The 15,769-nt window shown below is 37.4% G+C and overlaps 2 protein-coding genes across 2 annotated transcripts in view; one reads left to right on the top strand and one right to left on the bottom strand.

Annotated features, from left to right (window-relative positions):
• LOC137642500 (peroxiredoxin-4-like) overlaps positions 1-10,317 on the bottom strand; it is a 53,797-nt gene extending 43,480 nt beyond the window's left edge. Inside the window, exon 1 of the mRNA XM_068375108.1 lies at positions 10,022-10,317. Within this exon, the coding sequence (XP_068231209.1) occupies positions 10,022-10,067 (46 nt within the window). The 5' untranslated portion in view covers positions 10,068-10,317. The remainder of the gene's footprint in view (positions 1-10,021) is intronic.
• The window catches only part of LOC137642498 (uncharacterized), a 297,295-nt gene that overhangs the window by 80,091 nt on the left and 201,435 nt on the right, over positions 1-15,769 (top strand). The gene's annotated exons all lie outside the window — the stretch shown is intronic.

Below are 15,769 nucleotides of genomic sequence, written 5' to 3' on the forward strand. Positions count from 1 at the left end.
GGATCTTGAAAGGTGAAGGAACCGCAAACGGGACCAATGTATATATCCACTGATGGATAGTTTGATTCTTAGGTTACAATATTCTGCAAAACGTTATTCATTACTTACCCAAGCAATATTAGAAAAATGATGGGTATTACATTGTATGTGATATTAGAGAGTATATGATGTCAAATGTTGCATAAAAAAGCATAAGCAAAATATATATAAAGTCATAGTGAAGATTTTCTCAAATGTTTCCCGTGGGTGTAAGTACCACATATATCTGTAAATTAGTAGCCGATCATTAAAGAGACGTGGCGTGTTTGTGTTTGAGGATTTATCATAAGTTACAAAAAGTGTACTCGTGAAATTTATCCCAAATCTTACTCCTTCATTTTCATTACCCAAATACTAGTGTCTTACGGCTAAGGAAGTAACCTTCCATTATAGATCGTAAAGAAATCAAAACAAAAAAATCAATAGAGTAGTAGTTACTTCGAGCTAAGATGATGATTGGACGCTGCAGTTTCTGTCATGAATAATGTTATTAAAGCAAGAATAATGTCACATTATCGAGTCGACAATCACTTTGTTATCTACAAATCAAACATAAGTGACTCGTTCGGTCACTATCTCTTGTACTCAAATATTGGGAAAGATCAAGGAGGTAACAGATACAAAAGGACAGAGAAAAAAAAATGTCATATCACGACTGAACTAAACATTCATTAACTGTATTCCCTCCTAATTCCCAGTTTTAACCAGTACTAATCCCGAAACATTACTAAAAAATGTGTAATGATGGATAGAGAGGGGGTGGCCGTTAAATTTCTATCTAATCTAACTTAGCGGGCTGTTTGAGGATCCATTTTTTTCACACATTGCTTACTTGAATCTTCAAAAAGTAATATCGGGTTTCTTCTTCGAAGAGACAATCTACCATTCCATTTGAATTAAGTATAATACCGAACTGAAGTTTCCTAGTCATAATCAGTTTTTCGGAGAACCCAACAACTTGCCCCAATTCAGTAAGGGAAGACGAGAAGAGGTATAGGAAAGAATGGCCAATTCTTTCCCTATTCAACTCTCTCCTCATACACCTGACAAGACTGAGATTACCAAATAATTCCTCTTTGCTTAAACGATTTTCATTAATAGAAAACAAAGTCGGATCCACTCTGATTTTGGAGAAACTTCTTCGCTTAAACTCTGATTTTGGAATAACATACACGATTGCAATACTGGATTTTGTAACAACTAAGGAATAAATGTGTGTGTGTGTGTGTGTGTGTGTGTGTGCGCGCGCGTGCGCTTGTGTATGTGTGTGAAGGATATTAGTTGGTAGAGAGTTGACATATGTGGAACTAATTTTCATATATCCCTTAACATACGTCTGTAGTGATAGGGATATCATAAAACATCCACATATCTTTCATTTCATATTCGAAAGTTCGTAAAATTATACGGTAAGGGAACATTATAAATAACATGATTAGCTGAATAGCTGCATTGCCGAGGAAAAAAGATTAAACTCTTCAATTTCTTAAAAGGATAAAGTAAATGTATATTGTTTATTGTTTTTTTTTCTCATCAATAAAGTAAACCGTGCACTACAATCGAATAAAATGAAATATATTGTTATTGTTATCATTAACACCGTAAATTTTAATATTGTTACTGATGCTGTAGTTGTTGCTATTATCAATATAAGCAACGCAATAGTGATGTAGTCTTCAAATCTTGGCGTACATTTCGCTACTTATTCAAAAAAAAAAAAAAAAAAAAAAATGGACAGAGAGATGGGTACTTTTCCATAGGCTTGAATTGAAAGGAATGTGGTCAGGGGGGAGGAGGGCCTCGTTGGTCGACTTCAAAATACCCTTGATAAGGACAAAACCCATCTTACTTATTGTGAATACCCTGCCATCACATCAGTATCGCGAAATTGGGCACTGGGTTGTATTTATAATACAGAAAAGTCCGGTAGAAAACTTTATATTTATTTGACCCATTGTGGATGCAGCCAAAAGATCATTCGGTATACTTTACTGATTTTCCACGAAGGTATTCTTCCATGAAGTGTTTCATAAATAATATGCGAGTGCAAAATTACAATTCGGCTTTGTGCGCATTCTTCTGCCTATATTCTACGCACAGCGTAAGTCTAAATGGAGTTTGCGCCGCCCTTAGGAAATCAGGGAGCATTTATCCACCATCGACTTTAAGGAAAATGACGTGACAGTGTTGTTATACTACCTTCTCCATTTAAATTCAAGACCGTGTATGTACATCTGGAAATATACAAAACCTGAATTTTCAATGAAGATTTGCCTAGTGCTAAAGAAACGTAATCAATAAAAGCTTTCCTACCGCTTTTAAGCGTGCAAATGTTAGGGTTTCAAATGAATGGTTTTAGGGTCAGATTTTTTATTCCCACTAAATGCTATGTCTTTATTCACGAAATGTTATTTTGCATGTATGTTTTGTATAATAAAAGAAACTAAGTTGTCATACGTTTTTTATTCCCCATATATATCAATGTAAGTGATTATTACCCATATATGTTAATGTAAGCGAAAGGCTTTTAAACAAATGGACTGAGAGAGAGAGAGAGAGAGAGAGAGAGAGAGAGAGAGAGAGAGAGAGAGACAGACAGAGAGAGAGAGAGAGAGAGGGGGGGGTGAACTCTATTGCATCACGTTGGGACACATCCATAGGCTTAAATTGAAAGGATATCACTTTCTAGGGTCCAGATAGAGAACTCCATGCCTGGCGGTGACCTCACACAGGAAACGCCCCTCTCGATTGCATCCGTTGGCTCACAAGAGTGTGTCTTAGGATTAAAAAAATAAAATGCACAGAGAGATGGGTACTTTTCCATAGGCTTAAATTGAAAGGAATGTGGTCAGGGGGGAGGAGAGCCTCATCTGCATACAAATGCGTGTCTTGAAAAAAAAAAAAAAAAAAAAAAAAACTGCGTGCTCGGTAGGAACAAAGTCACTATCTAGGGGCATGGGTCATCCAGATAGAGAACTCCATGCCTGTCGGTGACCACAAACACAGAAAACGCCCCCCTAGGGGGCGGGGGAGGGAGAGAGGGGGAAAGAAGGGGCCGTCATTCAAGATAGACAACTCCAAGCCTACCGGTACCATAGACACAGGAAACGCCCCCTGTGGCCGGGGGGGGGGGAGAGGGAGGGGTGGTTTGGTAGTAGTCGGGGGGGGGGGAGGGGGGGTTGGTAGTAGCTGGGGGAGGGGGTTGGTGAGGGGGGGGAAGGGAGGGTTGTTTGTAAACATAACCTTACGTTTAAATCCCCAAACGGACTGAGCAATCCTGACAATGACCTCAAAAAGTGAGTAATCCTGACTGAGTCCTCCTGAAAAAGTGAGCAATTCTGACATTAGCCCCAAAAAGTGAGCAGCCAAGGCATATTTCATACTACTCATAACATATCTATTATAGGTCACGGGCCGTGACATGTCCATCCTAGGTCATGGGCTGTAACATGTCCATCCTATGTCACAGGCCGTAGTATATCCATCCTAGGTCATGGGCCATGACATGTCCATCCTGGGTCATGGGTCATAACATATCCATCCTAGGTCACAGGCCGTAACATATCCATCCTAGGTCACAGGCCGTAACATATCCATCCTAGGTCACGTGCCGTAACACATCCATCCTAGGTCACGGGCCATAACATACATAGGCTGTAAAATGTCCATCCTAGGTCACAGGCCGTAGCATATCCATCCTAGGTCATGGGCCATTACATGTCCATCCTGGGTCATGGGTCATAACATATCCATCCTAGGTCACAGGCCGTAACATATCCATCCTAGGTCACATGCCGTAATACATCCATCCTAGGTCACGGGCCATGACATATCCATCCTTGGTCACAGGCCATAAAATATCCATTATAGGTCACGGGCTGTGACATGTCCATCCTAGGTCACAGGCCGTAGCATATCCATCCTAGGTCATGGTCCATGAAATGTCCATCCTGGGTCATGGGTCATAACATATCCATCCTAGGTCATGGGTCATAACATAACCATCCTAGGTCACAGGCCGTAACATATTCATCCTAGGTCATGGGCCATGACATGTCCATCCTGGGTCACAGGCCGTAACATATCCATCCTAGGTCACAGGCTATAGCATATCCATCCTAGGTCATGGGCCATGACATATCCATCCTAGATCACAGGATGTAATGGATTCCTTTGTCCCTTGGTTTTGACTCCCTTCTGAGTGCTTGTACTCATGAACAGTTTAGTACGCTACTATATGTAAATTGAATAAATGAATTATAAATGAGGCTCAATACTACACAGTATTCTAGAGGCTTTATTCCAGCTGTGACCAGGTTGCGGAATGATCGGGTGGTTGAATTAGTGAACTTCAGAGGTTCAAACTTTCAGTGAATGGTTTGTATTGAACAGGCTGATAAAGTTTCAATAGTTTGTATAAGAAAGATCTATTTTATTGTTATTTCTGTTCTTAAAGCGCTTTGTTTTAATTGTATATTACCTCTCTTTCAGTATATGTCTTTTTTTCCTTTCCTTACTGGGCTATTTTTCTACGTTGGTGCCCTTGAGCATATAGCATCCTGCTTTTCTAATTAGGGTTGTAGCTTAGCTAGTAATAATAATAATAATAATAATAATAATAATAATAATAGTAATGATAATAATAATAACAAGTGAGCAAGTCCTGAACGCGGACATGGTCCTCGTAGAGGACATACCTCCGCCAAGGTGACCTAGAGCGCCATATGTCCTAGAATCATGAATTGATGTGACTTCGACTTTCAAGTAACGTTTGACCTTTAATTTAGCTTAACCATTCAATGGCCTTGGCTTATGCAAAAGTCAGTGCTTTATTTCTGTCTCTTGATATGGCCACTTATGTCATAGTGACACCAGTGACCCCTGTGACCTTGACCTTGGGGTGACCTTGACCAAAATTTAATCAGTTCTTCCATACACATTGGGGAACTACTTGGCCAAGTTTGAAGTGATTCCGTGTAGAAATGTGGCCTCTACGTTGTCCACAGACAGACAGACAAACAGAGAAACAAACAAACAAACAAACAAACAAACCGAACCGAAAACATAACCTCCGCCGCTTGGCGGAGGTAATAAATACAATAATAATAATGATAATAATAATAATATGGCAATGGGTGATAATGATACCCGAAAGCCATTGTAGGGGTATAGCATCGACAGTATTGTGAAGCGTAGAAAGACGAGTGTTGTTATCTTATCGACACCGGAAAATATGCTGATTTAAAGAGTCATGATAACCACTCCACTTGGCCAGCTGCAGTCTTTGTTTAAAAAAAAAAAAAAAAAAGTAGTAGTTTCTATAAATAAAACAATGGAAAAGTTTTTGCCCGTAAACAAGAAAATAAAAGAAAAACTTGGCTGTAAACAGAAAATGGAAAAAAAAAATCGTGGGTGTACACAAAAAAGGAGAAAAAACTGTCCTAGCTGAGTGTGAACAATAAAGGGAATAAAGGTCTTGGTTGTAAACAAAAAAGAAAGAAAAATATTGCTAAGAGTCCCCGTCCCGGAGTGAAAGCTGTGGCCAATCTGTGTGTGTGGTTGGTTAGTTGGTTCGAGTCTGCAGTTTCACTCTTCCTTTTGCATCCTTCAATTCAAGCTGACGTGAAACCCAAAGTCTAAAGATCTTGTTGAAACCGACCAGCCAACCAATGAAAAATTTCTTGGTTTTATTTCAATCTGTTGGATTTTTCTTCAATTTAAAAAAAAAAATCGAATCGATTGAAAATGCAGTTTATTTTTTATTTCTCTTTATTTACATAAATGCTATTCCTGTGATATGTATAAATTTTAGTTTCATATCATGTTTTGAAAATTTTATTATACTGTATTTTTTTATTGTATCTTGACAAAATATCCCCTTGTTTTGAAATACATCTTTTGAAGTCCACGTAAAAAGATGTTAAATTTTTTTCTTTCAAGCAAAGGCTGATGGAAAGGCAACTCGGCTATCTTATTTGCTCAAGATTTACGGAAAATACTAGAGTGGGTTCACCTTTCTTGCGGGAAAGTTAATTAGAAACAAAGAAATAATTCATCAATGAAATAATCCGTAGGCTGACACTAGAAGGAAAAATATTTTCACTTATTCTAACAATTCATATATGGTATCTGTGAAGAACATGATGGCTATCCATAACTTGAAGGTGGGGGAAAAGTAAATTCTAAGGAGGAAATCACTTTCCTTGTCATACTACCTCCAAAAAGATGAGATCAATAAATGACTATATATCGGTGGTCCGAACCTTTGGGGAAAAAGAGAGACCTGCAACCAAAGTCGAAAGTCCGGTGGTCTGAACCTTTGGGGAAGAAGGGAGACCTGCAACCAAAGTCGAAAGTCCATGTGGTCTGAACCTATGGAGAAGAAGGGAGACCTACAACCAAAGTCGAAAGTCCGGTGGTCTGAACCTTTGGGGAAGAAGGGAGACCTGCAACCAAAGTCGAAAGTCCGGTGGTCTGAACCTTTGGGGAAGAAGGGAAACCTGCAACCAAAGTCGAAAGTCCTGCATGGACAGTGACGTGTCAGAATGAGACCCAGTGGAACGTGAACAAAGGGTCTTTGATTCACTGGAGTTAAGAAGGGAAACGCCCTACAGCAGCCAGGATAGCTACATCCTGAAAAATATCTAAATTAAGAATATAGCTCTGTTAACTGTGAGACTAAGATAAGAATTCTCAGTTGGATTGTTTCATTAAGAACCAGCCACATGCAATTATTATGGCTAAAATGCTAACAAAGACACAGCAAAATGGGAAGACACATTAGCCTATGATCTTTCATACACACCAACCCTCTTAACGCTTTATTGAGCATAGTTTATAGGTAATAAAAAGAGCTATTTAAGATACGGTGTGAACAGCAGATTGATTGGGAGGTGTATTTGAATAGGCACGGAAAACTGAGACCAAGTACATAAACAGAAGAGGAAATAGAGTAAAGAGGGTCATGGTTTTATCAAATGGTAAGAAATGCTTTAAAAACAGGCGTAAAAGTAAGAAGAGATTAAAAGTAGTGCCGTCACCACCAACAAGATCAAAATTTTCTGGAGAGTCTGAATAGCGACTAAAGATTATACGAACGCTCCCAGAAAGAATGACATGTTATAGTAGATAGGAGATTGAGTGCAGTTACTTCAAGAAAGCTATTCCGGGAATGCACAGTAAATGAAAAAAGGTTTTAATTCCTACATAGCAGAATGAAACAAAGCGATAGGAAGGTAGTTAGAAGGAATGGAGTTGGAACATTCTGAAAAATTCAGCGGACAACATTTCCAGGCAGTCTTTTATAACTTTACGAGGTCACAATAATGAAAAAAAAACTAACAAAGTGAACAAATAGTAATTTCAAGGAATTGACTACGATAAACTGGACCAGCGAATGTTTTTCAAAGAAATTATAGATGTGTTAGATAAATTATACAGAATGAATGAGTTCTACGGAAAGAAAGTGGTTTGATGCAGATGTTCATCAACCCTTATTTTACTTTATATTAACACTCTAGCCAGTGTCACCTAATTGGAACATTTTTTAATAAGTTGTTTTCTTTGGGTTAAGGCTAGTAACAGATGTTGGGTTTCCTGTCCACGGGTCTAAGAATTTGATAAAATTAATTTTTTAAATTAGTTCAACTGACTCAGAACTCTTAATGTGAGATGTATTGTTAATAAAACTGACTCAAATTATCTTGAAAATTGTGTCTTCTCTATTATGGATTATTTAAGATAATTATGTTGACTTAATTGTCTAAATCAAAAGATTTAATTTGAATGTATCTCTGATGTTTAGCCAAGAGTTCAGGGTAATATACTGACAATTTCTTCCAAATATCCCATTGAAATGCATGATTGAATCATATTACCTTTGTGTGAAAAAAATATTTCTTTCCTTTTATCTACGCATATATGCGAGCACACAGATGCACGTGTGTGTATTAAATGATGAGGTTTAAAGGACTAACAATCTAATATCTTTATCTAATTCAGTCTGAATTAAATGCTCGAAGAAAAAGGTGGAAAAATGTACTTGACTGTAAGGAAACAGCAGACCAGGACCCTTTGGAATGAAGGAAAATTAAATGATACATATAGTTCAACAATTACTTTGAGAAATTTGGACAAAATTTGTCCACCTCGCTATTTTACACCCCATTGATGTGAAAGAAAAACATCCATAAAAGATTTTGACAGAAGCATTCCTCGTTCCGTTTTAGAATGCCTTGCTTTTAGAGCAAGACCTGGGCTCTTGCGTTGGCAACCCGCAAAGAAGCATTCCTGCCATGGTATCTTGATAGATGTGAAGCAGCACATTGCAAAGGAAGAAACATCTTCTAAAGATGAAGGAAAGTTTACCACTTAAAACAAATTGGCCCTCTTATTTACATTGAAGATAAACCAAATCATCACCAATGTTTAATTATATTTTCCTTTTAACACCTTAACCCCAATCTCTTCTGTCTTGTGTACACTCCACGTGAACTTCCATTTGGTGTAAGTCTTCTTTAGTGTCCATTCTATGAATTGTGATGATCCCGTCTATGCCTCTGCTGCCTCTGATGATCCCGTCTATGCCTCTGCTGCCTCTGATGATCCCGTCTATGCCTCTGCTACCGCTGATGATCCCGTCTATGCCTCAGCTGCCTCTGATGATCACATCTATGCCTCTGCTGTCTCTGATGATCCCGTGTATGCCTCTGCTGTTTCTAATGATCCCGTCTATGCCTCTGCTGTCTCTGATGATCTTGTCTATGCCTCTGTTGTCTCTGATGATCCTGTCTATGCCTCTAATGTCTCTGAAGATCCCATCTATGCCTTTGCTGTCTCTGATGATCCCGTCTATGCCTCTGCTGTCGCTGATGATACTGTCTATGCCTCTGTTGTCTCTGATGATTCTGTCTATGCCTCTGCTGTCTCTGATGATCCCGTGTATGCCTCTGCTGTCTCTGATGATCCTGTCTATACCTCTGCTGTCTCTGATGATCCCGTCTATGCCTCTGCTTTCTCTGATGATCCTGTCTATGCCTCTGCTGCTTCTTAACCGTGCCGTTACTTCAAAACCCCTTATTTCTCCAATTATTTTTTATTACTAGCTAAGCTACAACCCTAGCTGGAAAAGCGAAATGCTATGAGCCTAAGGACTCCAACAGGGAAAAATAGGCCTGTGAAGAAAGGAAACAAGGAAAAAAATAAACTACAAGAGGAGTAATGAACAATTAAAATAGAATATTTTAAGAACAGTAACAAATTAAAATAGATTTCTCATATGTAAACAGTAAAAACTTAAAAAGAAGAGGAATACGAAAGAATAGCGTGCCCGAGTGTACCCGCAAGCAAGAGAACTCTTCCCCAAGACAGTGGATGACCATGGTACAGAGGCTATGGCACTACATAAGTCTAGAGAACAAGAGTTTAATGTTGGACTGCCTTACTCTTAGAAGAACTGCTTACCATAGCTAAAGAGTCTCTTCTACCCTTACCAAGAGGAACGTAGCCACTGAACAATTACAGTGCAGTAGGTAACCCCTTTGAGCAAAGAAGAATCAACAACCCATCTCCCGTTCCCAGCCTATGGCCACACCATATTGAAAGGCAGACCACTGTTTATTGGCAAATTAAACTGGCTTGCGCCAGAACAGTAAAAACGTACTGATGCACAGTTGGGAGTCAAATTTCTGGTTGAAATGAATTTGTCGTAACTGTACTCCACTAATCATTTGCCCCAATACTCATGTTTCTCTACAGGTATCGTCCACGTTCTAAATTTGACTTTGAAATAAATGAAGTCTATAGATGTATAAACAAGTGGAATGTATAATCTTAGAAACGTTGTGGTGGGTGGGAGGCAGTAAGACAATTCGTGAAAAAAAAATCAAAGATGTTCAAAGTCACTTTTTAAAAAAATCAATGGAAAGCTTTTATAATTTCTTTTTACCTGCCAATTTCTTTGTTGTTTCGTCGTTATACTTACTATAAGTCGTAGGGGAGAACTTCTTCATGAACCAGCGCAAAACCATCGTTGCTCAAGATAAAATTCTTCCTATCTTTTCGTGATTAGGAAAAAACTGTTCATATATTGAACTTTAAGGGCTTCTTGTTATATTTCGAAATTGAGCTTCGTTTAAATTCTCCCAAGCCTCCTGGTGCTGCAGTTGAAGCCAGCTGCTGAGAAATCTGCACAAATCACAAAAACAGTAAAGAGGACAACTACTCTTCTGCTGATGTTAGCTCAGCTCCTTGCAGGAAACTCTGCCAAAGTTGCGTTAGTCAGTCTTGTCGCCGCTTTGTGTGCTACAGGATCTACCGGATGCATTATTGTATATATGTAAAACGTATTTAATGTCAAAGGTCAAAGTTGGAATCATTTGAAAGTGTTCAAAGCAGGGTTGTCTGTTACAGATTTACCATAACTTATAAGGTAACCCAACTTCCTTAAATGTATTAACGTCTTCCTTAACTTATAAGGTAACTCAACTTCCTTAAATGTATTAACGTCTTCCTTTTGAGAGAGAGAGAGAGAGAGAGAGAGAGAGAGAGAGAGAGAGAGAGAGAGAGAGAGAGAGAGAGAGAGTTAGTTTTATAGTAGAAACTGGCAACTTAGAAAGATTAGGGTGTATTTTGTTAAAGTTTTTGGGTGTAGTTTGTTCCTTGTTTCGCCAGGTCCTTCCGTGATTCTTTGAGGTGCAGAGAGAGAGAGAGAGAGAGAGAGAGAGAGAGAGAGAGAGAGAGAGACTCAGTAGCTTTCAAAAGGTCATGTGTCAAGCAGCATGTTATGGTAAATTTTTTTTTCCTGGTTTTTTTTTTTTTTCTTTTTAGTTTTAGTTTCTTGAAGATATCGTTTTCTTGAATAACCTTTTCTACGGTTCCATATCTAGTTTGATTAGATATGTCGTAAATTTTTCATGAGTTGGTCAATAATTTCGATTTTTTCTTAATTTTCTTTTACTCTTTATTTATAATAAACGATATTGGCGTCAATAACCTTCGATGTTAGGATGCCAGAAAACTTCAAATCGTTCATTCATTAATTTATTATTATTAATATTATTATTATTATTATTATTATTATTATTATTATTATGACTTCTTAAGCAACAACCCTAGTTGCAAAAGCAGGATGCTATAAGCCCAAGGGCCCCAACAGGGAAAATAGCCCCGTTAGGAAAGGAAACAAGGAAAAAATAATATATCTTAAGAACAGTAACAACATTAGAATAAATGTTTCATATATAAACTATGAAAACTTAAAAACAAAACATGAGGAAGAGAAATTAGATAGAATAGTGTACCCAAGTGTACCCTCAAGCAAGAGAACTCTAACCCAAGACAGTGAAAGACCGTGGTACAGAGGCTATACCACTACCCAAGACTAGAGAACAATGGTTTGATTTTGGAGTGTCCTTCTCCTGAAGAGCTGCTTATCATGGCAAAAGAATCTCTTCTACCCTTATCAAGAGGAAAGTAGCCACTGAGCAATTACAGTGCAGTAGTTAACCCCTTGGATGAAGAAGAATTCTTTGGTAATTTCAGTGTTGTCAGGTGTATGAGGACAGAGGATAATCTGTAAAGAATAGGCCAGACTATTCGATGTATGTGTAGGCGAAGGGAAAGAACTGTAACCAGAGAAAAGAATCCAATGTAGTACTGTCTGGCCAGTCAAAAGACCCCATAACTCTCTAGCGGTAGTATCTCGACGGGTGGCTGGTGTCCTGTCCAACCTACTCTCTAGGTTGGGAATTGGCAGATGACCTTTGGTCATGGTTAGAAAATGGGTTTGTCGTTGTTGTTAGCATTCAATTATTATCAAAGATTAGTGAAATATTTACGAAATTGTTGAATTAATCTCACATTGATAAATAAAACCCTGTTGAATATGGAATTTCCAAATGCCCAATTGTTTCAATTGCAATCATTTTAGCAATTCCTAGTCCACTAGAGGACAAAGGCCTCAGACATGTCGTTCCACTCGAGTCTGTTTATATGGTCTTTCTATGCTAGTTTAAACCCGCAAATTTTCTTAGCTCGTTAATCCATCGTCATCTCTTCCTTCCCCTGCTTCTTTTGCCATCTCTAGGGACCCATTCTGTTAATCTTGTCTATATATTATCTTTTATTCTCATTATATGACCTGTTCACGTCCATTTCTTTTACTTGTTTTTAGAATATCCTCTACTTTGGTTTACACTCGTATCTATGTTGCTCTTTTTTTCTGTCTCTTAGGGCTATTCTCATCATTGTTCTTAACATAGCTCTTTGAGTTTTAATTAGCTCATGTTCTAAGGCTTTAGTAAGGTCCCAATTTTCTGATGAATAAGTTAATACTGGCAGGACCATCTGATTGAATACTTTTTTCTTTTCAGAGAAAGTTGCATTTTACATTTCATAATTTCGTTTTGTTTATCAGAAGCTCTCCATTATATATATATATATATATATATATATATATATATATATATATATATATATATATATTTATATATATATTTATATATATATATATATATATATATATGTATATTTATATATATTTATATATATATGTATATATATTTATATTTATTTATATATATATATATATATATATATATATATATATATATATATATATATAACAAACAGCAAATACAGCCGTTTCTAGTTCACTGCAGGACAATGCCCTCAGGCATATCAACTAATATCTGGGGTTTGGCCAGTTTTCATCACCACCCTGGGCAGTGCAGATTGGTGATGGTGGGAGATTTTGGTCTGATCTCTCATAACAAACCAACCTATTATGGTTGGCCCTATCAAGTACAGCTTTACTGATTAATGCGATATGCTAAACCTTCTCACCACTTGCTAAGCTACAACCTTAGTTGGAAAAGCATAATGCTATAAGCCCGATATATCATTGTACATCGGATAAGATAAAAGAGAGGCGTTGTCAAGAGCTTGCAACGAGAAAGGGGTATTTTAAAGTCATTAATGAAAAATAATATTAATTCATATTTATTGATGGATTCAAATAGGATCAAAAAGAGGTAATTTAACATGTGATTTATATCTGTTGAAGTGAGGTTGATCAAAATGTGATTGAGGTTGTTCAGAGTGATTTATTGTTGGGTTCAAAAAACTTATTTGGGGTTGTGTTTTAAATGTGAGTTTTTTCTGGATTCAAATAACTAAATGAAGTTGTTTATGTTGTGATTTATTGCTGTTTTGAAACAGGGTAAACAACTTTGCTTGAGAATAGGATAAAAGCAGCCTGGGGGAAGTGGAGGGAGGTACCAGGGGTATTATGTGATAAGAAAATGTCAGTCAAGCTAAAGGTCAAGATCTATAGCACAGTAATAAGACCAGTGTTAATGTATGGATTGGAAACGTATGCTCTAAGATGAAAAAAAGATGCAAAGCTTGAGAGATATAGAATGCTGATGTAGATTATGGGAATATCACTGCTTGAAAGATTAGAGAATGATGAAATAAGAAGAATGGCAGACATAATAAAGATTACATAGGTGTTAGGTGTCATGAATAAGATGGTGTGGGCTCATGTAGAAGATGGATGGTGAGGAGGGAGTGAAAAGGGCTTAGGAGGAACCTGTTAGGGGAGAAGATCGAGAGGGAGGCTGAGAATTAGATAGTGAGATAAGGTGACGGATGATATGGAGAGAAGAGATTTAGTGGATGATGATGCTTTTGATAATAGAAAGCATTGGAGAGGGTGCATCAGGCAACCGACCCCTTAATGTACGGATAACAGTGAGATTTAACCTATTCTAATCCAGAAATAAATCCCATTTTTAACTTCAGCTTCACATCTTCCCTCCTTACTTATAGTAGAACTCAAGTATCTAAATTATTCCAGCCTTTACTTTCATGTATGGCTATCCTGTCCCTACCTTCCTTGCACTTCACCGTAGCCTCAGTCTTATCCACATTTACCCTCAAACTTCCCCTCTCCCAAGTCTCTTGCCGCTCTACAACCCTTCTCTGTAAGTCTTCCTTATTTTCAGTGGTAATCACCAAATCATCTGCATAAAGCAGATCACCTTACTAAATACACACAAGACCAGCACAAATAAAAACGGCTTAATGCTTACCCTTAGTGTAATCCAACACTAACTCTAAAGGTTACTGTTTACTTAACAATTGTTATTACTTTTGTCCTTGTTCTTTTATACATCATCTTTACCATTCAAACCAACTTCTCTGGGACTTTCTTCTTTCTCAAGCACCAAAACATCACTTCTCTCTGTTTTCTATCTCAAGCCCTCTCTAGATCTACAAAAGATCAGAAGAGCTTCTGGTTTCCTTCTAGCCTCTTTTCCTGTAACTGCCTTACTATAAAGATGGCACCCATAGTCCCTCTACCCCTCATGAATTCATACTGTTGTTTCCCAATCTTTACAATCTCTCTCAATCTCTCATCAAGTACTCTCAAAATCTTTCAAACCATGCTCTGTTAGTTTAATTCCTCTATAGTTACCACATTCCATGATGTCACCTTTCTGCTTAAATACAGATACCATCACTCTCCTAGTATTTACTTACTTGTTTTGGGTTTAAATCCAACCCTCCACTGAAGTCGAGTGAACTACTTCTCGAGCGGGTCCATATTAATCATCTAACGAAACATTTTCATTATTACTTATACAATTCTTTGATTGTAGCATCTTCCAAATCATATGATCTTGTGAAAAGTAATGTCTTTAGTTTCTTCTTAAATTCAATTGCTCCCTTTAGGTCCTTCATTTCAGTTGGCAGTTTATTATAATGTCTAGGCGCACAATAGCTAAAAGCCCTTTCACCAAATTTACTATTTGTTCTTGGTTCAGATAGCCTATGTTTATCACTCATGTGTCTTGTGTTAACATTTGTTTCTAGTTCTAGTTTATTCAAGCATTCTTTTAGATATTTTGGTTCATTTTGGTTCAGTATCTTAAACGTTAGTAAGAGTAGCTTGTATTCAATTCTCGCTTTTACCGGTAGCCAGTGTAATTTAATTAGTGCAGGGGTAACTCTTTCCCTATTGTGTAGTCCTTTTATTAATCTAGCGGCTGTTTTGTACTCTCTGAATTTAGCATTATTTCCTCTTACCATATTGCTCTTATGACTCCAACATCCATTTTCCCCCTATGTAGACAGTATCTGGACCATTTCAATTTGAAACTGATGGAACTGGTACCTTACTATTTTTCATATTACTCAATGTCAACTTCACTTCTGTATTCCGTATCTCCATCACTGGCCCCTCCACCCTTTGTGCTTCTCTTTCTCATTTTCAGTATTCAACAGATCAAGTGAGGTTGTTAAAAATGTTAGTTATTGTTGGATTTAAATAGGTTGAATGAAGTTGTCTAAAGTGTGATATATTGTTCGATTCAAGTATATTGGAAGTAGCTGTTAAAACTGTAATTTATTGCTGGATTCAAATAGGTTAAATATAGTTGTTTGTAATGTGATTAAATGATTGATTCAAATAGGTTAAATGAAGTTGTTTAAAATGTGATTTATTGATGGATTCAAATAAGTTGAAGGAGGCTGCTTAAAAGAGGATTTATTGCTTAATTCAGAAAGGTTAATTAATGCGCAAAAGGTTAAGGCAGTTAAAGCTGATTTGCTCTTGCTCTTGGGCAGCCAGTCGATTGGCTGTATTAAGTGAAGCAAATCTCCCGAGATCTCTATATGAGGTAAGCACTAAGCTCATAATGACTGCTTCGATCAACCTTTATTCATT

Source organism: Palaemon carinicauda, chromosome 6 (assembly GCF_036898095.1).
Source record: "Palaemon carinicauda isolate YSFRI2023 chromosome 6, ASM3689809v2, whole genome shotgun sequence".
Taxonomy (NCBI): Eukaryota; Metazoa; Arthropoda; class Malacostraca; order Decapoda; family Palaemonidae; genus Palaemon; species Palaemon carinicauda.